The 22,110-nt window shown below is 40.0% G+C and overlaps 1 protein-coding gene across 1 annotated transcript; it reads left to right on the plus strand.

The window, feature by feature from the left end:
• Positions 1–551: 551 nt before the first annotated feature.
• LOC106893242 (chromosome unknown open reading frame, human C17orf67) lies at positions 552–6,077 on the plus strand. The gene is made up of 4 exons (XM_014951067.1): positions 552–626; positions 1,307–1,407; positions 4,290–4,429; positions 5,718–6,077. Exons 1-3 carry the CDS (start codon positions 572–574, stop codon positions 4,404–4,406), a joined length of 273 nt encoding a protein of 90 aa, XP_014806553.1. The 5' UTR covers positions 552–571; the 3' UTR covers positions 4,407–4,429; positions 5,718–6,077.
• The last annotated feature ends 16,033 nt before the right edge of the window (positions 6,078–22,110 follow it).

Here is a 22,110-nt window from a genome sequence, read left to right on the forward strand (position 1 = left end):
CTGAAAAGAGAAGAATTACGTGAGTTTCATCTGTATGGTTCTAACAGTTTGACAAAAATCTCTCTGCTGTGTTTTCCAGCGGTGATAATTTGGCTTTGCTACAGTTAAACCACATTAATATGTACTTCTGTGCTGGCACAAAGTTAGAGACTATTTTTGAAAAAGGGGCCCCTTTGAGGCTGCCTTTGAGATTGACGTTTAATAACGGGCAATTGTTTCTTTTAAAAAACAATCATTCACCTTAGGCACTTGAAACCATTGCTTGCTGTGCTAAAGGTAAGGTGATGTGGTTTATTTTCACAAATTTTAAATATCCAATGTAACTCTGAAGCCTGAGGTGGAAAAAAGGTCTTCTATTTTCCTTCCCTCAGGAACAGAGTTATGCTGAGAATGTGTGAGCAGATAATAGCCTAATTCAAAACTTTGGGCCAGATGTCTTCAAAATCATACTATCACGCAAATTAGTTAAAGCATAAACAAACATTTGTGACTGACGTAGTGACTTCAAATAGGCTAATGCCTCAGTCAGCATTACTCATTTTGGAACAGACTGAGAGAAAGCAGAGTCAAAATGAAGAAGTTACTTGTGTTTGTCTCCTTTCTGGTCCTGATGACCACTTTTACAGGTAGGAGTTTATATAAAACAAACCTGCGTATGTGTGTAGAGCTGCAGAGCATATTATAATAGTATTAGTGCACCAACCTTGTATTTTGGTATCTTCATATTCATTTTGAATACTTATTTTTATACTGCAGACTTTCCATGATGAGATTTTTAACAATCATGCTATTGTATTTGATATTTTTCTCTCTGCATTACTACACTGTAGTAATTTATTGTAAACCCAAAAAGTTTAATTTTACTAGCTTATTATTTTAATATTATCTTACCAAGGTCCTGCAAGCTGAATGTTCAATGCAATCTCTCCTTTGCAACGAATGTCTAACTCATTACTTTGAAAAATAATCCTAAAAAGTAAAGCAATGCAGAAAAGAACAAAGAATTGGAAGAGCTACTAATGTCAGTGGTTAGATGGTGCAGTTATATTTTCTCATTTTAGAGAGTAACATGAATACGTAGGGTTTGCTTCATACAGGTAGAACTATAGAAAGCACAAGTATAAAAATGGTTTAAAATTCCACTCATATCTCCTGGAATGCAATATCCCCTGGGAAGGGACTGTAATGAAAGAACACTTTGTATATAGACAAATATCAGGTTTGGAGACGTTTCATTTTGCAACTGACAGATAAAATATTAACTTTTTGGTAATTTCAGAACTAATTTCTGCTTTTCTGTCTTTAGACACTTCACCAATTTTGCCTGAAAAAGATGCCAAACAGATTCTGAGAACTCGTCGTGAAGACAGAGCGAGAAAAGCTGGTTTCCCTGATGAGCCAATGAGGGTGATTTATGATATTTATTTTTAAATTACATTAACTAAAAAAAGCCTCGACACCAAAACCTCCAAAACATTTGTGCTTAGTATTAAATTTCTATAGATTTAATTCCAAGCAATGCATTATGAATATCACCCTTTTATGCAGCTGACTTCTGTGAATATTAAAAAAACCCTTTACATTCTTTCAATTACTGCTAAGTAGCATTCTGTAAGTGCTGAATATTGCTCAGGAAATGTACGCTTGCAGAATGTGGAAATTATTTATCACGGTTCAAAAATGCCGATTAAATTATTGAGAAGAAAGTGGCTTTTCATTTATAGAAATGTGGATTTCATCAGGTTGTTCCTGAAAAACTAAATAACAGGAAATGTCTTCTGCTTACAGTACATTCTGCACTCAAGGCAGAAAGGAGATGTAGGTGTCAGTGGTCAGTCTGGAGATTGAGGTAGCTTTCTGAATAAGCTTTTAAAATCATTTACTTTCCTGCACTTATTCATGAATGCTACAGATAGCATGGTTTGTTATGATACTGTAGAAGTTTTCAGCTGCTGGCTTAATGCAACAGCATTGCTTCTGCATGCAATATTTGCATTTATTTATTTCTAAACCATATTACAACAAAAGAAAAAGTAAAATAATTAAGGAGCCTTCTGTTTTACTTGCTTTGACAAGATGTAACATATAATTCTGCACGTCTCAAAGAGGTACTTAAGGTATTTTAAAATTACGGCCTATTCCTTTCCAAAGAAAACAAACTGTGCTAAAATTACATGGTTCTGAAGAGACAAACCGCAGAGAAGCTAGAAAGCACACAATAGATGGTGCACATGTGATGAGTACAAGGGGCTGAGTTCAGCAAGGTGTTGAACACCTCTGGATCCGTAGGACATGACGAGCGCTACGTACCTGGCAGGACTGAGCTGGGTGTGTGCCAGGCTCATGGAGACAGTGCAGGCTTTTCCCTTTCCACTGGTTATTGCAGACTGGCCAAAACGAGTCCACCTGGCCATACACCACTCCTGATGTACACACTTCTTTGTCAAGTGTGATGGCCACAACAAATCAAAGCTGTCACAAGGATATGGCACCATGCTCCTTAACAATCCTCTACGATGAAGACTGTACAGCAGAGATGAAAACCAGCAGACGTGGGCTTCACTGCTGCCTGCAGCATTCAGGATTGGGTTGGTTTCTAAGCTGCTGTTAAATGACCCTTGTAGTTTTTGCAAATTAGCAAGAGCACAGCTCCCATCTATGGTCATACTTACTGTAACAAGAAGCTACATGCATGCATATGACAAGGCTTAGTCAAATAGTTTAGTTCTAGGTAGTTCTGTGAGGAACAGGGAGTTGGACTCAATGATCCTTATGGGTCCCTTCCAACTTGAGCTATTCTATCATTCTAGGTGGGGAGTAGAAGTGTTTGGTTACTGACCTCTGCTGCTTTGTCCTTGCCACCTTCCATCCTACGTTGATTAGTAGTAAACACGTGTTGAAAAATTCCAACCTTCTTTTTATTTCTTTTTTTTTTCTATACAGCAATGCTGGCTTTCTGTAAGAAAATCCAGACATATTTGTTTTTCTCACTAAATGTCAAGGTTTTCAGTAGAAAAGGAAATATCTTCTGATAAAAAAGCGAACTATTCCCTCCTGCTGTGTGGAACATAGAGATTTTCCCTTGTGAAGGAAGGTGCGTGGCTGCTATATCCCTGTGCACAGCCCTACCACCAGCTCACGGAGAAAAACTGATTTTTTATGGATTCTTTGTAGCAGAATGAAATGAATGCTGGGATGAACCCACCTCTGTTCATCTATTTTAAGTAAAAGCTGTTTGTAGTGGGCCAGATCATGCTGAGCTGGGGAATTTAATTTGCAATTCTTTGTGACACTGTGTGACTTCCACAGTGCTGTTTCAGTCAAAAAGCCTGTCCAGTTACAGACTGCAAGATCTGCCATCTTTGATTATTTAAAAAATGTCATTTATGTTATCAGCAAGTGTTAATCTTACTTTGACTGAGACCCTGCTTTTTATCATGTGACATCTTCTCGGTCATATAGCTCTGTTCTCTGCAAGTTCCTAAGACAGTCTCACGGGGGGATTTGAGCCAAGTCTCCCTGTGCTGTGAGGAGAAAGCACAGTAAAAGGCAGAACACGAATGCTTCCTGCTGGCACCCAGTGTACAAACCCTCTGGTCAGCACAAAGAGCAGAGAACTGGATGACAGCGGGAATACTTGGCCAGTGCAAAGGGTTTACACTACAGCTTCCATTCCTGCAGTGCCTGCTGTGCAAAGCAATGGGGGTATAATTTCAAAAAATGTATCTAGTGTTCACAAAGCTTTTTGTTCCTGATGGAGGTCAAGCTTTGGTACACAGCCCGCTCTAGTTTGATAACTTGTTGCTTACACCAAAAACCAGTAAATTAGTATGGTAAATTCACATTATTTTATGTATCACAGAAAGCACTGATGCATGCTACTACTAGAACCCTCCAGAGTACTGCCACATGATCCTATAAGGGGTTAATAGTTTTTAATCAGCAGGAATCAATTTTCAAAAGAGGCTACAACAGACCTATCTGTGAGAATCCTTCTGCACCCTCAGGACTAACAGAGGCTTCTATGCTGAAATGCAAATAAGAAATGTGGATGCAGAATTCCTTATTTATTAATATTGTTGTAAAATTCTTGCTCAACGCCTTCACTGATCTGGATGATGATGTCATTCATTAAATATTGCTAGGTTGGGGCAAGCTGATTAGCAACACCATTTCACTGTATCTGAGAATTTTAAGGGGTAGATTAATTGGTCTTATATAAACTGTAAAATTCTCCTGGTCACTTGAGTGAGGACATAATTAAATTACTTTTTCTTTTCTTTAACTAGGAGTATATGCTTTACCTCCAGCGCTTGGAGCAGAGATCAGAAGAACAATTCCTTGAACATTGGCTGAATCCACATTGCCTCCCACACTGCAACAGGGATTTAGTGCATCCAATCTAATGGCTTTGCCTACCCTGCAATTGGTATATATATACTTATTTTACAGTACATATTTCTTTCTTCATTAATAAAAGGCAGAGCCACAAACTGGAAGAGGAGAGAATAACCAATGGCTGGAGGAAGTACCTGGTGCTGAAAGGTGTCTGGCAACAGAGCAGGACAGGGACCATCAGTGTCTTAGGCCTCAGCTGTGGCACCGCAGTTCTGTTTGTGTTAATACTGCATTTCTCTGCAGTATCATCTCAGCTCTCATTTGCTAGCTGCCAATTTTTTAAATGGAATTCACTATTTACTACACATGCTGGTAAATATTAACACAGAACATTTTCACAGAGCTTGCAGGGATTATTAGTTCTGTTTATGATATTCAACATCAGTGTAACAGACAGCATCATTTGCTTTATTGCCTCTGTTTATCACATGCATCATAGAGTTCAATGGGAAACCACGCTCCAAAGCACAGCTTGGAAACCAGGCACTACTCACAAACCAATCAGTGACACAACGACACATCCCAATAGCACTCCATGCACATTAGGTTTGTGATATGGTCATCCTTTTCTTCCTTGTGTGTTTCACACGCAATTATATGAACTTAGCACTACATTAGAAAAAACATGGTATTTAGAGGTCAGGATCATATAGGATTGTAAAATATAAGTATTCATCTTGAACTCTTCCAATTACCCAATAGCTCTTTGTGATGCCATAAAAAGAAGGAATACCTGCATCTGTTTGTTTTCATAAAAGGATAAGCCTTCCTGCTTACATTCTTTAAACAGACATGAAATTTGTCAACTGGGATAAATTTGAGTCATCACCATAACAGTGATGCTGTATCACTCACAGTTAACTTTTTAATATAAAAGTTGCAGATTTAGCTCCATACTTCCAAAAGCATCTAAGCACTAAGCACAGACAGAAAGTTTCTCTGCTTAAAATTCTGCTATCTATTTGTACCTGTACATATCTAAATACCTTTGAAAATCTGGATGTTAGGGTAGACTTCAATGGAGCTATGTTAATCCTCAAAAAGCCAAAGGTCTGAAACTTATTTCAAAACAAAAACATAAAATTCCCAAACCTTAGCCCTAGGAGGTAAGTTGGCAGTTTTCAAAAAATCTTCCAGCTGAGACACAATTGAAAGCTGGCTCACTTGGCTATTGTAATGCTTCACAATAGCTGCTCACAGGCAATCGGGAAGAATTAATGTTAGAAAAGTGCTTAAATCATTTGAAGCCCTTTATATGTTATTGGTATGGCCAATGTCAGCATGTTTTCTAATTATATTTTCTTTTTTTTCCCCTGCAGATCTCTTCATGGGCACTGAAAAGGATATATACTATGATTGTGTCAAGGAGGACAAGATTATTGCTGCACTGGCTACGTGCTCATGGTTGAGCTGAACCTCTTTGCAATCCCACTGATAGAGCAAAGCTTCCAACTATAAATGGCTAGATATGTTATAGACCACCATATATTTTCTAGCAGTAATGATTGCATGCATGAATAAATATATCAAGGTTGAATATATCAGTTCTGAGATACAGGCAAAAATGAATGACTGATTAGTCCTAGAGTGTGCTTTTTAAGGGTACAGTTTTAGACTGTCTGAAGCAGAAGGAAATTTGAGGGACAGGTCCGTAGAAAATTACAGAATATAAACATGAAGAGAAGGACAGCTTTCTGGACTTTGGAGAAATCCTTAGTTACAGTTTTGTACATTAAATAACACTATTGTATGAATACATAACAACACTAGTTTATGCAACACTAATGTATGTGTAATAGCCTGATGAATATTTCATATATTGTTTCATAATAAAAGCTTGATTCAAATCCATTTTCAGATTATTTTGTTACCTTAAGTTTCCCATACTATATGCTGACAAAAATCACTGGAAGTGAGGCTCAATATTGCAAAGTTCTGAGGAAACATCAGAGGACTTTCCAGGATCAGCATCTGGGAAGCACTATGGTGCAGTCTAATAATTTTGTAGTTTCTCTGTATAACTTTTCCCTTTCCTTTATAATTCTGCCAGGTTAGGCACATGTATCCAGCCATCCCTTTTCTGCCTGTGTGCCTTTATAACTTATGCCTTGGTATAGAGTATCTCATACAGTCAGATGGCAAACATATGATATCAGCAAAACAACATGAAAAATGTCTTGATGTCTCTAACATGTCTGTTATGATCTGTAATGGCAATGGAATTAGTTATGAATGGACCAAAGTTAACTTTCAGAGTTCCTCAGTGCAGTCACATGGAGAGCCTGAGGAGTGGCAGCAAAATGAAAAACAATTTTATGAAGATACATAAGGAAATCACTGCTGCAACAGAGCATTTGGTAGGCTCAAATAGATCAACAGCCCTTCCAGTGTACTTTCCTTCCAGTAAGAGAGCTCTCCTAGATGATTCCAAGGAAATAATTTAAATCTCAAAGCATCAAAGGCTTGCTTTCCCCTACTGTGAAGATGAAATCAAAGATTAAATCTGGGAGTGTAAAAAAGTATCATCAGCCTGCTATTGTGGGCTCATTCATGATACTCTCAATACATAGCTCTCAATTTGCGTATCTCCTGAAGAGATATCTCAAGACAAGAAAAACAGCAGACACTATATAGGAAAGTTTGAAACATAAAGAATAATGGGAGAAAAAAGTGTAAAGAACAAGAGAGAGAACAGAAAATTCTAGATAGAGAAGAAAAACCTAGATTGAAGCCTATCAGTGCCTTTGTAATCTTGTAATCATGAATAATATGGCCAAGATACTTCTTTTAAAGACAGCCAGCTCTTCTGCCAGATTTAAGAAGCCTGCTCCTCCATTCATACAAATTAATTTGGGCCCTGCAAGTGAACAGAGAAACACCCTTCAACCTACCCTTCAATTTTCAGAGAAAGAGTGGTCAGACACTGGAAGAGGCTGCCCAGGGAGGTGGTTGAGTCACCATCCCTGGACATGTTTAAGTGTCATTTAGATGTGGTGTTGGGGGATGTGGTGTAGGGGAGAACTTTGCAGAGTAGGGTTGATGGTTGGACTCGATGATCCCATGGGTCTTTTCCAACCTAAATGATTCTGTGATTCTATGATTCTACCCGAGCCAGTACAGCACAGCAGACTTTCAGAAGTTTGCTCAGCACTGGCAAACCCTGAGGTCTGAAGAGAGAGGGAAGTTATGAGTGTGACTGCTTTAGGCTATTGCCACGGATGTAGCAGCCCCTCATCCTGCTTATTATACATTTCTGTATGTCCCTAAAGCATACACAGAATTTTACATGTAATCCAGTGGGCTAATAAAAAACCAGGACCTTAGGATCAGGTATAAATAATTTAACTCAAGTATTTATTATGACTCAGCAGTGAAAAAACTCATATATATTTAGCATAAAATGTTAACACTGCATAAACTTTATATTTAGTTATAGCTACAGAAATGATGTAACCAAGCTTTTTCCAGAGTCCTTCACTGTGGCTGTTCTACTGCTTTTTTATTCTCTTCCTTTACACACACTTTTCCCTCAAAGCCATGCTGTGCTTGAAATCATCTAAAGTTGAACTAGATCAAGTGTGTTCAAGGACTAGTTGGAGATGTATTTTTATTCATGTCTAAAACCTTGGGGAAAAATGCTAGACTTTTACATGTGCATACAAACCATTCGCTTTCCTACTGGGTGAAGATTTATGATAATCTATATGACATTAAGTAATTAGAATTTACATACGAAAGCTATGAGAAGGCTTATTATAATGAAAATAGGAAGAATAAAGGTTGTGAAATTTGTATACTGAAGATGGAAAAATTGGTAAAATAGTTGATTTCCAAATGCTTTTACAGAAAAGGATTACAACAGACTTGGGAAAATCTTTCATCTATGAAAGAGATAAACATATCATTAGCTTTAATCACCGAGTTGTTTTATATTCAATGTCTGCTAACTTCATCTTTTCTCATCTGAGAAGCTGCCCACTAGATGCCACTGTTTCTGCGTACAAACGGCATCACAGCCCTCAATGGCTGTTGGACTCTAAATACTGCATCCATCCCTCTCTCTCCCCCCTTGCTTTTTCACTCCTTTTCTTAAAATGTTCATCTCTGATGATTTAATCGAAAAGTTTCCTCTAAACTGGAAAATAACCAAGACCTTTAGCATATGGCTGACTCCTTTCCTCCTTGGATCCAATACTGCTGTGAATGCAGATGTTAGTATGGGGTCTGCCTGGTTCTGTGGATGTGCCTAAATATGCCATGGAAAAAAATGGCTGAAAGTTTCTGCACAGCACATTGTAGGGGCTTGTGACTTTCTCCTGTCTGCTGTTCACAGATCCTAAGAAAGGATTTTGGGTGTTTGCAGAAGGTCTTTCCTCTAGAGGAGGTCCCATTTGATCTATTTTCAGTAACCCCAAAATATAACCTGCAAACTAATGAATTGGTAAAAGCACCACTCTTCCCAGCACGACATTATCATAAAATGTTTAATATCTTTAGCAGTTTGGGGGACTATGTGTTAGGTGCTGTACAAACCTGTAATGAAAAGGCAGACTGTGCCCTGGGCCTCAAATGTAGTACCCTTCTATAAAGAGCAAATAAATACTATCAGCTCTAATTTAAATACACAACAACTCACGGATAAGAGACAACAGCTGGAATTTTTTAAATCATCAACTTCTTCAGCAAGACCAAGACTAAAAGGTTTTATCACAGCCAGAGAAATAGTTATACTATTGCCACTAAACAATTTGGCAGTTCAACTAATTGGCTATTTCTACCAGACTGCCTTACCTTGCTGGAGAACACGCACTAGAAGTACTTACTAAGACTGAAATTTCCAGAAATTTCATCGAACGCCAAGTCAATCACTTGCTTTATTTGTGATTTCACTTTCACAGTGGTGAAGGTAATGGGAAAATATGAAATTAAACTTACCAGTTTGTAGTTTAGATGATCAGTATTTGCCTGCTTCTCCTGGAGGTTGGACAGGTGAGTGTTCTCTTCTGTACAGCACGACAGCACTGCTTCTCCAGAGCATTTCTGAACAGTGAATGGGATAGAGAGAGAAAAGCAAACACCTATAACAATCTGAAATGAAATAATGTGTATGAAAATGATTCCATGCAGTACTTTGAGGCATTGTTTGCAATAGCTACAGCCTTGTTTTGAATGTCAGAATCTTGTTTTGAATGAAGACTTCTGTTACACTCTCTTAATGAATGAATGCATAAATGACTTCTGAAGCAGTGGAGTGAAATTGGATTGATTGAATGTGATCACTGCAGCAGGAATCTAGCTTAGATTCTCAGTAAAAACTTATTTTTTAATGACTAAGGAGATCAGAGTGGACTTTAGAAGGTTATCTGAGCCTTTTATGGTCTACAAAGAGTAGAAAATCTTGTGAGAACTATGTGTCTTGAGATGTCTGGTATGTGACTAGAAATGCAGAGTGATCTGCCTCCTTTCTGGCATTTTAATCCTTTTTCAGGTCTGGGAGTAAAGATGTGTATGAAAATGAAAAACAGTAAAAAGCAGAAAAGGTTCAATGTACTTTGAGCTAATACAACTATCCTTATCCTATCAAATAGGTATGTCCAGCCCAGTGTGAGCTTCACCTTGAAATCATGAGTTTGAAGCACTAGTAGTATTCCAAATCTCAAGCTCATCTAGGTGCTTCCTGCCCTTTACTTCAGGATATTTCAGCAAGTGATGATGGCTTATGGCTGTTTTATAAGCTCAGCACCATGCTAGAAGTCTCCCTTCCTTGCAGAGCACAGCATTGACCCATTCCCCCAGGAGACCCTTTCCAATCATGGGCAAGGTCTGATATTCAGAGTGTCACGAGGAGGAGTAAAATATGTAAAACCACAGGATTTTAAGCAAAGAAGGTATTAGTTTTATCTCAGACACACACAAATCTGGAGTCTGAAATGAATCCAGACTAATAGTATGGCCTTCAACTCCATTACTTTGGATCAGCTTGTGCTGGAAAGCGACTGGGAACATTGGGCAGTACTGGTGACCTGCTATGTGATTCATAACGGGAGAAAGATTTCCATCCTACTGCTGTGCTTCTGTTATCTTCTGTTATCAAAACATGGCTTATAAGCTTATAAGTAATTAGCAGAGCACGTTAGGTTTTTTTTTTTCTGGCAAAGACTCTGACCAAGGTTCTGGGAAAAAAAAAGTCAAGAAGAAAGACCAGTACTGAGTGGCAGCCACAGGAAGAGCCGCAAAAAGGGGTTTGTGCTCAATTTATTGGTGCCGTGGTACGCACAGGAACAGCACTGGACTCTTGTTATCTGTAGGGAATGGAACACTCCATCAACACAGGGTGAGGCTGTTTCTGTAGTCATGGAAGAATACTAGTACGGTGAATTTATAGGTCCAATGGAAGACTCTTTAATTTACTGGGAAATGACAAGGCGTCTGTGGCCAACTTGTATAAAATTTACTTCTTTATACCTTAGTTACATGCCATTGAATATTTACTCTGAGTCTGCGGATATATTTATCATTCATGCAGCATCCCAACCCATCAAAGAGCCCTACTCAGAGTAGGATGTGTTGGATTCCTCGCCTTTCTAAAAATGAAACTGCAATGACTTAAAAAAAAAAAAAAAATCTTTTGAAACATTATGTTCACAAAGAAAATTATTCCTGCAAGAAACTGATATATTTAGGGTTAAATAAGGACAGATTTCCACACAGCAAACAAAGAGTATTGGGAGTCATACTCTTTTGTTCATACACCAGCTAGAACCTGTGGCCAACATCTGTACGTATAGGGAATTGTTCACAGCAATACTGTGCAGCTGTAGATTTGATTTGTTTCAAGTCCATATTATGTTATTCTATACTTTCCTCACTGTGCTATTCTGTATTATCTCCTGTTACCGTTTTACACTCCAGCTATGTTGTATTATTGTATGAATCACATTTCAAATAAGGTACTGTAGAGAAAACTCTCAGACTGCACAACAGCCAAATACCACCATTCACAATAATGAGAGGCCTTCAGCCTGAAAAGGAAAAAAATTCAAAATATAATTAAAAAAATAAATATTCAGGGCCTCATTCTGTAAAATACAAGTAAATGTCGCGCCTGGAAGCCATCCAGTGAATCCCAACCTTCCACAGGAGTAAAGTCACCATGGTACATGGTACCCAAACAGCTTTTTTTTCTGTTGTTACCAAATACAATTTTGGTAACTCCTAAATATACTAGTTTCCTTGCTAACAGAGAAGGTGCCAACAGGCTGGTATTAAGAATACTATCTGGGATGGATCAAGATTGAACTGCTACTAGTCATCTCCTAGAGTCACATGAATAAATCAGAATCTCATCTTTCATTTAGAAAACATGGTTCTAGCCCCCATGGACACCAAGAAAAGCTTGAAATATGAATTCTGTACAGCAGATTCTGCCCGTGTCTTTAGGGAAGGAGCAGTTCCAAGAATGCGATGCACCTTGTTCTTTCCAATTCTGACTTTTATTGGCAATTCTAAGGAGGGCCAGGTTAAAGTCTGAGGGCAAGAGGCAGCATGGGACACCATGGCAGGCCATAGCTTGCTTTCACTCAGCCCTGCCAACCATGCCTGGGCATTTATTCATTTTCCAATTGTGAAAACCACAATTTTAGGCTCACAGGCAACAAACTTCATTTCAAAGTTAAAGCAAAACAAATAAATGTAGTAGATTTGTGTCTATGTTTATTTTTATATATGTATATATTTACAGATATTTTAATGTAGTCTAGATTATAGGAATTAGGCTTATGTTTCTACAGTGGATGGATCTGAATTGCAGATCTGAATTTCAGCATTCCTACTGTAGAAATTAAGGTTTTCAAGAATGTTTAGCAATTTATTTTTAAGTCCTTAATAATTGAGGGAATTTCAGTGATGCGCAAAGTTTTGCTAACATCAAATCTATAGCACTGGAGGAGGTTTTGGGGGGTGAGATGTTAATATTTGGCATTTTATATAACAGCCCTAGCAGAAACAAAACTTGTCTTTTTTTCCCTTCTCTGTTTACCATTTGATGCTTCTTTAGAGCTGCTCAGGGAAAGAGAGAAAAATGTCTTCTATTTCACATTGCACAGCTGTTGCACTGCTCGAGAAAAACATTTTAAATATTAATATGGCTTTGGGGCTGAAAGCATTTCTTAAGAGGCCCTTCAACACAATGAATTTCAGCAAAGTGAACCATCACAGAAATAGAGTCAAAGACCAAAATCCCTCCAGCTGATAGTAAGCCAATTTATTTATTTTTTGGTGCATGCCTACAGAATTCATTACGTGTGATTGTATCAGTTACAGCTTTCCAGTCCAGCCTCCGTAAAAAATCGCCCATAGATGCAATAGATTATGACCTCTGGAGTCAGAAACATTTTCCTTTTCTCACCCCAAGCTCTAAGTGTGAACTGGCCTATCTCAGTTCTCTCCTCCACACCAGTTTTAGTGAACTGGGGATACTTCTGTGCAGTGTAGGGAGTTTTTATCAGCACAGCCTCCTCCACTAGATAATTCTGCAGCTGCGGTTGAACTGCCCAGGGAGGTTAAAGCTTTCTTACCCAATACTACTGATGTGTCTAAGGGCGTGTACAGCAGTTGTCTCATTTAGCTCTGCCACTGGCCATCCTGTGCACTAGTCATTCCAGCTGCACCTAGAGGTGACTCAGCCCAAAGGTACTCACAGCGTTCCATCCCGCCCAAGAAAGAAAGAGGGATTTCCCTCAAACAAAATAGTCTGACAGCAGATTTCAAACAATGCATGGAACAGAAGGCACGGCTCTAACTTTGGCAAGGATCCATCCCGAGGAGGCATGGTTCTAGCACGGATGGTATAGGGGCTGGGCTTGCTAAGGGCTGCAGCAGTATTTACACGCTCAGTCCGCTTGATGCATCTTCAGTTCTGCTTTGAAAAGGAATCATCCTACATGCCTGAAATTCATGGCTGCCAAGGGGTAGGAGGAGGCTACTTCCATCACTTCAGTTGCTCATCTATTTCCTACTTACTGGGGATGATGTTGAAGCCACCCAGTTAATTTATTCCCAAGCTTTTAATTCTGGTCCACGTGTATCAACAGCTTTGCTGTTGAATCCACACTCTCTCAAGAGCGGCTCTGGAGCAAACAGCACCTGTGGCTCCAGTCTGGCAGCAGCAGGACACACCGTGCCCAGAAGGACTCGTCTGAGCAGAGGGAGAAATGGATTACAGCTCTGGGCTGCACAGTAAATCACCACCACAGAGAGAGAAGCACAGGAACAACAGAAATACCAAAACGTGCTTTTTCAGAACATGACTCCTTAAATTAGACAAGAAAATATATGAAATGACAGCAAGGTCACTTTTTCCTTAACTATTGCTCCAATTTAAGCCCACACATGTCTCTCATTTATTTTCAACTTAGCTCTTGTGCTATCTCTATCCTGTAAGAGACAGTTACAGAGCATTATCAGCAGAGAAGGACTACAAGAGATGCTGGGTATTTATCAGTTTATGCACTTTTGGTACTTTCCTTTTATTTTTGGAATTCAGTAACAGAAGTGCCTAATGTTCCCTGTTAAAAGTCAAGTCCTGTTACGGTGAGCAGTGTACAAACATCTCCCATATAATGTTCCTATATATTATGTAGACAAACTCACTGCCTTTGGGCTGCAATGGCTGTGTTCGCCCATGTGGTGACAGAGTTGATTAGATGTTGCCAGCAATTGTAGCGGTGACTGAAAATCAGGGAGATCAGCATTTACCATAACATTAGCATTCAGACATTGTTCACTTCATTTGCCTCCAGATTTTACTACCTAGAAACCTCGCCTTCTGATCTCCTTCGCTATCGCACGAACAATGCATGCCATTGCTCAAATTGATTGTTATTAGGCTGGGGTACTCAAGAACTATAAATACATCACCTCAACTGTCCTAAAATTTTTAGGGTGGAATAATGAACTGCACGCTCTGAGCAAACCAGTAAATAAAGTATCTTAATTCTGCTTAAATTAACACAAAGAGTTTGCATTTAACTAAAAAGCTCTATAACTGTATATTATTATTTATTAAGAGCCAGACTTTCAATGGAACCTTAAGCTAAAATTGAAAATGTAATGCTTCCAAAAATGCAAGCTCACATTAAGAAACTGTGTGCACCGCTCAATTAATGGAGACCCAGCCTCCCCAAACCCAGGAATAAGGCAGTCTGCATGTATGCGGGCATGGAAAATTGCTCCGCCAAAGTTTATATAAGGAAAATAGAATCCACTATTCTAAAAAAGAGTGTCATAAAGTTTGATGTGTCTCTTTCAAATGCATTTGGAACAGATATTCCCCCCTCTAACCAGACAGAAATGTCTTTGCTTCCAGCTTTAATGCCAACTCTGGGGGAAAAAAAAAGAGGAATTACACTTTCTGGCATTTTGGAGAGCATGGGGCAAAGCTGGAAGGAGCCCAGGTGGAAGGAAAGCTGAGGGGGATGTGAATGGAGGGATCTAGGGCTGGTAACAGAAGACCTTTGGCTGTATTTTGATTGAATCAGGTGAGGCCAGCAGGGACAAACACTGAGAGCAGAGAGTCCCTGCCTATGCTCTGTGTGGAAGCAGTGTCCCAGCTTCGCTCTTTGATCCTTCAGCTTAATTCAATCCCGGGACAAATCAGAGCGAAACTGGGTGTGTGTAGGTGCAGGTGGGCACGTACGGTTGGGGGATGGATGGGTTAAAGGATGGAGACAATGGGCAATTGGTGCTGCCCCTCTTCCCAGCACGTGTCATCCCGCACTGCCCCAGCCAGCTCCTGTTGCTGTCACACCTTTCCGGGGCCCAGGTGTGACACACAGAGGGCCTTTCTTTTTTTCCAAACCCAAATGCTTAAAGAAGCAGAGATTTCAGTTACAAGAGCTGATCTTTGGGATGGCTGACTCCCCCACAACATTGCAGTTTCACAGGGTGGTTGCAGTGCCAAGGGGCCACACACTCCAGTCACTCATGAACCTGCTTGCTCTGGGGCTGCCCAGCACAACAATCTGCTCAGCTGTCAGTCTGTCAGCCTGTCTGTCAGTCTGTCAGCCCCTCACGTCAGTCAGGCACTGCACCAGTATTGCCTGCTTGTCTCAGAACCGTGCCAGCTCATCACACCGAGTGATGGCTGTAACCCTGCCTGCCTCGTGTCACTGCACTCCTCTGAACACCCAGAGTAAAGATCACTTCAAATTTACAGATGAACCCAAAGGAGGTTTCTGTTGCTGATAACAGGCCAAACCAAACCTGCTCGTGGGACAAAACGCTTCTGCAGTGAGACTGTGCCAGACTCAGAGAAGCCCAAGGCAGCATAATGTACTTCTTTCTCCTGGGCTCTGAGGATCTCTTGGCCCACAGCGGCGGTGCCTCAGGGATTATTGTTGGCACAGTCCTTTCCCCCGTTGCCACCAGAGCTATTGTCCTGTGCTGGCTGAGAAAGATTAATCCTGTCTCATAAGAAGAAAGTAGATGAATTGGCAGAGAAGGGGCAGCGGATGCCAGTCTGAAGGCACCATGGTTCTGCCTTCTCGTTGTGTTTGTCCTTTGGTCACCTACAGGACACACGCTATCCCCTCTGTTGAAGCCCTTGAACCCCAGTCCATGGGCCCCTGAGAAGTGATCTGCAAAAACCAGCTAGTATAGCAATCTCTGGTTTAGTCCATATCATGAAAAATGAGTGACACAAATTCTGTCTAAATAAAAAATTATTTTTTCTGTCCCTAAAATGAATCTCTCAGGATTATATACAATGCCAAAAGGCTGTTGTAAAAAACCCCCAGAATACTGAGTTCATTGGCCTTTTTTGCCTAGTGGAGAAGTTTACACTGTGTTGCACAGTTCTTCAGTTCAATATTGTTTCTACTTCAAGAATTGGGAACACTGTTTAAAAAGAAAAGTGGCTATCTTAAATTAATTGAATTTTTAATAGTGTCTCATGTAGCTTTGTCCACTTAGCTCCACTGTCTGTGTGTCTTTCTTCGTATTTTGATATATGGCAACAATACAGAAATGCTGCATTCTGGGATATGAAGTGGCTCAGTGGAGGAGGATATAAACCAGATGTGTAACATATCCAGTGTGCACTCAATGTACCTCCTGTGACCTGTCTGGAGATGATACAAATACAATCATTTTTGGAGACAAAGAAATAGTAATTAGCTCTAAGAGCAGGGAGGGAATATAACAGACCAGAGCAATTCAGAGAATAAGAAATCATTTTAAGCTACCAAAAAACAATAAAAGACAAGAAAGACCACATTTTTTTTCTGAAATTTTGTAAAATAAAAAAGAATCCAAGTGTCTTTCCCCTGTGTTTTGATTAAAACCATGAAGATAATTCTCTGCAGGAGCCTCCAGTTTGTTTCATAAAATCTTTTGTTAAACTACGTATGATTTATCTCAGAGCACAGCTACAGCAGAGCTGCAAGCCTTACTGTCCCCTTAAGTTTTATCCTAATCGTGCAAGTATTTCCCACCAGACCAGATTTTAGTAAATTGATAGTACTCCCCATGGCAAGTCCCAACAAGCTGATTTCAGAGGTTCTACTGTCTTGTTTTGAGAAATTTATTTTATTTCAGGCAGTGGAAGCTGTGGCATCTGAAAGCAGGCATGTAAGGCTGTCCTAGAAACAGTCAATCAATCAGAGCTAACTCACAACTGCAGGTATTAAAAGAGATTCTACACCTTGAGATAGATGAGTGTAATATCTTCAGTCCCCAATTCTAGCTTGTGGGAACCCTGCTTGCCCCAAAAGATTGCTTTTCACTAACTAGATTTTAGATTTCTTTGAATTCATGGCACAGAGAAGGCTGAAGACTGTAGAGTTTGTTAAGCTGTTTTGTACCAGACAACCAGGTTCAGAAGGTGCATCTAACCAGCAATAATTGCCATCAGCTCTGTGATAAAACTGAAACAAGGATGAACAAATGCGAAATGCTGACCTGGAAGATTTGTGTCTTTCCAGGAGGAGCCTTCATTTTTTCTTGTTCTGCTACTGTGTTTGATGCCTCCCTTTGTCAGTGCATTCTGGTCTCGAGTCTTGTGTAAATGTGCCACACACAAGGGCTTTTTACATCAAATTAAAGAAAAAGTCAGAGATGCTACAAAAGTTATTATTGCCATGAGTTTGAACCTGCCCGGAGCAGTGGGTATGAGAATTTTTCTCTTGTGGTAGAGTTTGGGAGTGGGAGTTTTCTTTTCTTCTCCTACCTTGGCTGCTGGTGTGGCAGGTCCCAGCAGTGGCCCTCCCCATTCCCACACAGACGGGTGGGGAAGGGGTGGGCTGGGAAGGGGAGCTGTGGAATTTTGGTTTGGCACCCCTCGCACACCGAGGCAGCCAGGCGGCAAGGAGGGGAACGCAGTCGGAGCCAAGCACAATGCTAACACGGATTGCTTCTTTTGGAAAGGAGGAAACCCAGGAGCCCACAACTGAAGCACTGCTTTGCTGTTGGGATAACTCAACTGTACACTGCGTGTTGCCCCTAAGCCCAACAGAACTAGGACAATATTTCACTGAATTGGGAAATGATCCTTGGGCTGTGTCTCAGAACTGAAATGCTCATTGTTTAGATAATTTGGAAAAATACCTTATTTTATTTTGGTTGACCGATCTCTGGAAAAGTTTAGGATGGCATGCACATTGTGGTAAAAAGGGAAAAAAAATGAGAACAAACAAGAAATTTGAATTAATTTGTCATGCCGGGAATAGGACTGCTGGGGGATTGTAGAAATTACAAAATGAACGAGAAGGCAACACAGATAACTCAGTTTGCTGCTGAAGAGATGGGCAGAGGATTCCCACGACAAGGAATGCCTGAAAACTGTAGTGTTCAGTAGCTTCTGAGCAATGGGAAGATGCTTATGAGAAAGGAGCAGAGGAGCTACCATGGAACATGAGAATTTAACAGCTTAGCCTAGATAGTTTCATTTGCATGGGTTGGATGCTGCCAGTCTAATCAGGCCATCATTCAATGACCCTTTGGACTGCTACTGAAAAAGTAGTTCTTCCATTCCTTTCCCCCCCAGACACTCATTTCTGCGCTCTCTTACGCCAGCACAAGCATTCATGTGGCTGTATTACTCTAAGAAACTAATTAAAAAAAAAAAAAAAAAAAAAATCATACAACTAATTGAGTTGATATTTAGCTGGATCAGTTCTGTGGGCCAACTCATTGCACAGCCATATAAATGCTGGTGCCAGACAAGAGTGGGTGAAAAAAGTGACTGGGTGCAGAGGAAGAGGGGGGGAGAGAAATGGAACAACCCCTTTCAGCAGCAGCCAGATTTATGCCAGATTAAAGTGACCGTGTAACCACAACCTCTTTGAGTAGCCCCCTTAATTTCATTTTGGGCATGTGAAGAATCAGCTATTACTCCTACTGAGTTAAGAGCAGCACAAACAGGCTTTTATCATCTGATCGTCTCACATTCGCTGAACTTGTGATGTGCTCTGTGCTCTGCCAGAATTTCTGGGAGGATCTGTGGCAATTATAAGGAAACCCACCTAGGGACAATATCATTCCAGTGTAAGAAGGCTGGTATGTATGCAGCCACTTCAGCAGCTCCGTCTGCTATGAAAGCAAATGAACTCAAGAGCAGACAAGAACTGATATGTGAAGTTAGAGTATAAATCCGACTGCATAAATTAAAAGGACGGGAATGCAATGGATTTTGAATAGGTTCTTTCACATCATAGTGTTCTCCTGGAATCAGAAAGCAGACGTTGCAGCAAAAAAGCTTTACAGTGTTCTGAAATAAATATTAGTATTTCTCTTAGCACAGAGGAGTTAAACGAAGTGGCAAATCAAAACACGTATGTGTATGCATATACATTAGTTACAGACAGAAAGTGTGGACTGTAGTGAAAAGGATTTGATATGGATTATTGACTGATAGAGAATATGGACACAATATTGACTGTGTGTTGCAAGTTTTCTACTTTCCCTAAGACATCTGCTTTCTAGGTTAAAACTGGCAGATACACGAAGGTCTGAGCTTCCAATCTGGAATTTCAGCTTCCCTACGCAATTCCCTGCACATCACTTTATGGAAAGAGCCATGAAATTGTGGGCCAATGCTCCCCTGAGTCAGCTGAGAGCCTGCAATGAAAGGTCCAAGGGAAAAATCGAGCTCTTCAGCCACCTGATTACAATGTGGACAGTATTTTTGCAGAAACTATAGAAGCAGAACAAATTAGGATGTGTTAAGATCCAAAGACTCCTACAGGGTGTCCAAGAAGCAGCAGCACAATGTTATTTTAGATGACTGCACTAATGATTCCAATCCCAATGCTGGGAATAGTAATTCCATCCCTGGTCCACAAGTGACTTAGGACTATTTATGAACTCCCTATCCATATGCCACCATGGAGCACTATGAAGCAGCCATGTCCCGGGGTGTTTATAATGAATATTATTTTTGCCATTTTCTTCAATTTTTGCTTAGGATTTCTATAGTCTATCTGCAATTTCATTTAAATAATTTAGCTTTTCTGATAATCTGTTATGATTCTTGTTTTTAATTTTGTAGCTTTTGATTTCATATTGAGCAACTGAATATTTTAAGCTTGTTTCCTTATACTAGTATAATTTCAGTGATAGCTCTTCTCAAGTTTATCTTTCACATTTATTGATTTCAACATATTTATGAAGAGCTCTGAACTGGTCGTCTTTCAAAAATAGCATAGACCAAAAGCACTGAAAAATCTAGCAAAATTTGGCTTTCTTGTTAAAACTGAATTAAGGAAGCATGTTTTCACTGAAGTGGTACCCCTAATTCCCTATAAGCTGAATGTTTATTATGATATTGGGAAAAGGATATTTCTGGTGTTAATAAAGTTTGATTACAGATTTTTTTCCCCCAAGCAATTACTTGTTCTTGTTCTTGTCTTACTGGCCTGATCCAAAGACTGCTGAGGTCAATGTCCAATCCTTTGACTCAGCTCCACTCTCCATGTCTCCTGATCTTCTGTGGCACTGGAAATTATTCATCTCTAACTGTCTTATTAAATTTTAGCTGGCCTTGGCTACAGGCCTGCTCCAAGGGTTGCCTTGTCAGGATGCTTATTTACCTTCACCAAAACACCAGAAGTAGTTTAAACTGAAAACATACCAGTTAGGAGTTTTCACGCAAAACATTCAAACATTCTAAATGAAAAGAATGATTTAAAAGAAAAATAGAGAACTCTGCTGCAATTTGGTGTGTCCCTGCCATCAGTAAAGGATACAGCTAGTCATTTCATTCAAAACAAAACATGCAGTCTTTCTAAATACCCTCCCTGATCAGACCACCAAAGCACTTAGCATCTCCCTTTTGCTCACCAAATATTTTTATGATTTTCCACAAGAAACAGCCAGGCCAAACGCTAATAACCACTCTGAGAGGATGGGAGTACATCATGTCTCCAGACACCGTGAAAATAAAATAAATCACTAGACGAACAAAATTTTATATGGCTTGTTTTTTAAATTATGTTTTGCTATAAGGAAACGATGAACAGAAGCGTGAACCAAACTAAGGAGCAAATCACTATTCTTGCCTGGATCTTGGAGCACTGTTATTATCAGAAAAAAAGCAATCTTCAGAAGCAGCCAAGAGGTTTAAGAGAACCAGCCACGGTCTTTAGAAACCCTTTAAGATCAGAATGTCAACATTAGAGACTGTGTCTATACTAATAAATAACATGCACAATTTTAACAATGAGGGCAGTTAATCACTGTGGTATCTTATCTAGGGATGAACAAGATTCCTGTTACTTACAGTCTTTAAATCAAGACTTCGCCTATGTCTGTGTGTCACACTGCGATGTAAAGCAGAGACATGAGAGCCATTTTAAAACCACCTACCTCACATGGTAACATGAGTCTGGCAGTAGAAAGGCTAAGTTAGTACAAATTAATTCTGCCAATTTACCCAGCTTTTTGGTAGGGTAAATTATCCCATTCTGACTTCAGCTAGACTGCTCTCTGCCCCCAGCAGCTTATTAAAGTTATCCTGTGTATCCTTACTCTTCCCTCTGGTCTCCAGTGTAGATGTAACGTGGCTAACTTTCTACATGAAGTGTTAAAGCTCAGATAGGTAGCTCTATGGGGAGGTCACTGGATGATGCTCATGGCCTGGTACACAGTCCCTCTCTAAAGAGTATGCAGATAAAATAAAAACACTTGCAGACATAAGCCGTGTAACAGAGATCAGTCAGCAATATTGATAAAAAAATTCTTCCCCTGGGACTATCTAACTTTGGCCCTCTCTGACCCCCTGTTCCTCTTTGTGAACCTTAGACTGTGCAGGGAGTCAAGTTTGGGACCTGCCTGGTTCACATTGTTGTCAGGATTCACATAGAACAGCTTTCTTTGAAACCAGTGAGATGTACTCATCTAAGTGTTTTGATGCCTTATTACACTTCCATCCTAACCAGAGTGTCAACCACTACCTGAGAAGATTCCTTCTACTGGTATTCTCTCCCCATATGGCAGAATAAACTATATCAGTATCTGTTTCTATTATTAAACTTTGGATATTCCCCCGCAGCGTTCCCGGTCTCCTAACACTTGTCCTTGGCTACCCTTACAAACCTGCATGGCAAAAGTTTCTGCCTCTGCTGCAAGGGGCTGAGCCCAGGGACTGTGCCTCGCTGGCACAGCAGGCGCTTCATGAGTGGCAACATTTCAATCCCACTTTATGCTTTGCCACCAGAA

Source organism: Calidris pugnax, unplaced genomic scaffold, assembly GCF_001431845.1.
Source record: "Calidris pugnax isolate Ruff unplaced genomic scaffold, ASM143184v1 scaffold9, whole genome shotgun sequence".
In the NCBI taxonomy this organism is placed as follows: domain Eukaryota; kingdom Metazoa; phylum Chordata; class Aves; order Charadriiformes; family Scolopacidae; genus Calidris; species Calidris pugnax.

What these genes read in the sequence shown, in the direction of transcription:
- LOC106893242 (XM_014951067.1), top strand. Translation starts at nt 572, where the DNA reads ATGAAGAAGTTACTTGTGTTTGTCTCCTTTCTGGTCCTGATGACCACT. An exon ending in CCTGATGACCACTTTTACAG is followed by an intron (nt 627 to 1,306) that starts GTAGGAGTTTAT and finishes TTCTGTCTTTAG; the next exon opens with ACACTTCACCAATTTTGCCT. An exon ending in TCCCTGATGAGCCAATGAGG is followed by an intron (nt 1,408 to 4,289) that starts GTGATTTATGAT and finishes TTCTTTAACTAG; the next exon opens with GAGTATATGCTTTACCTCCA.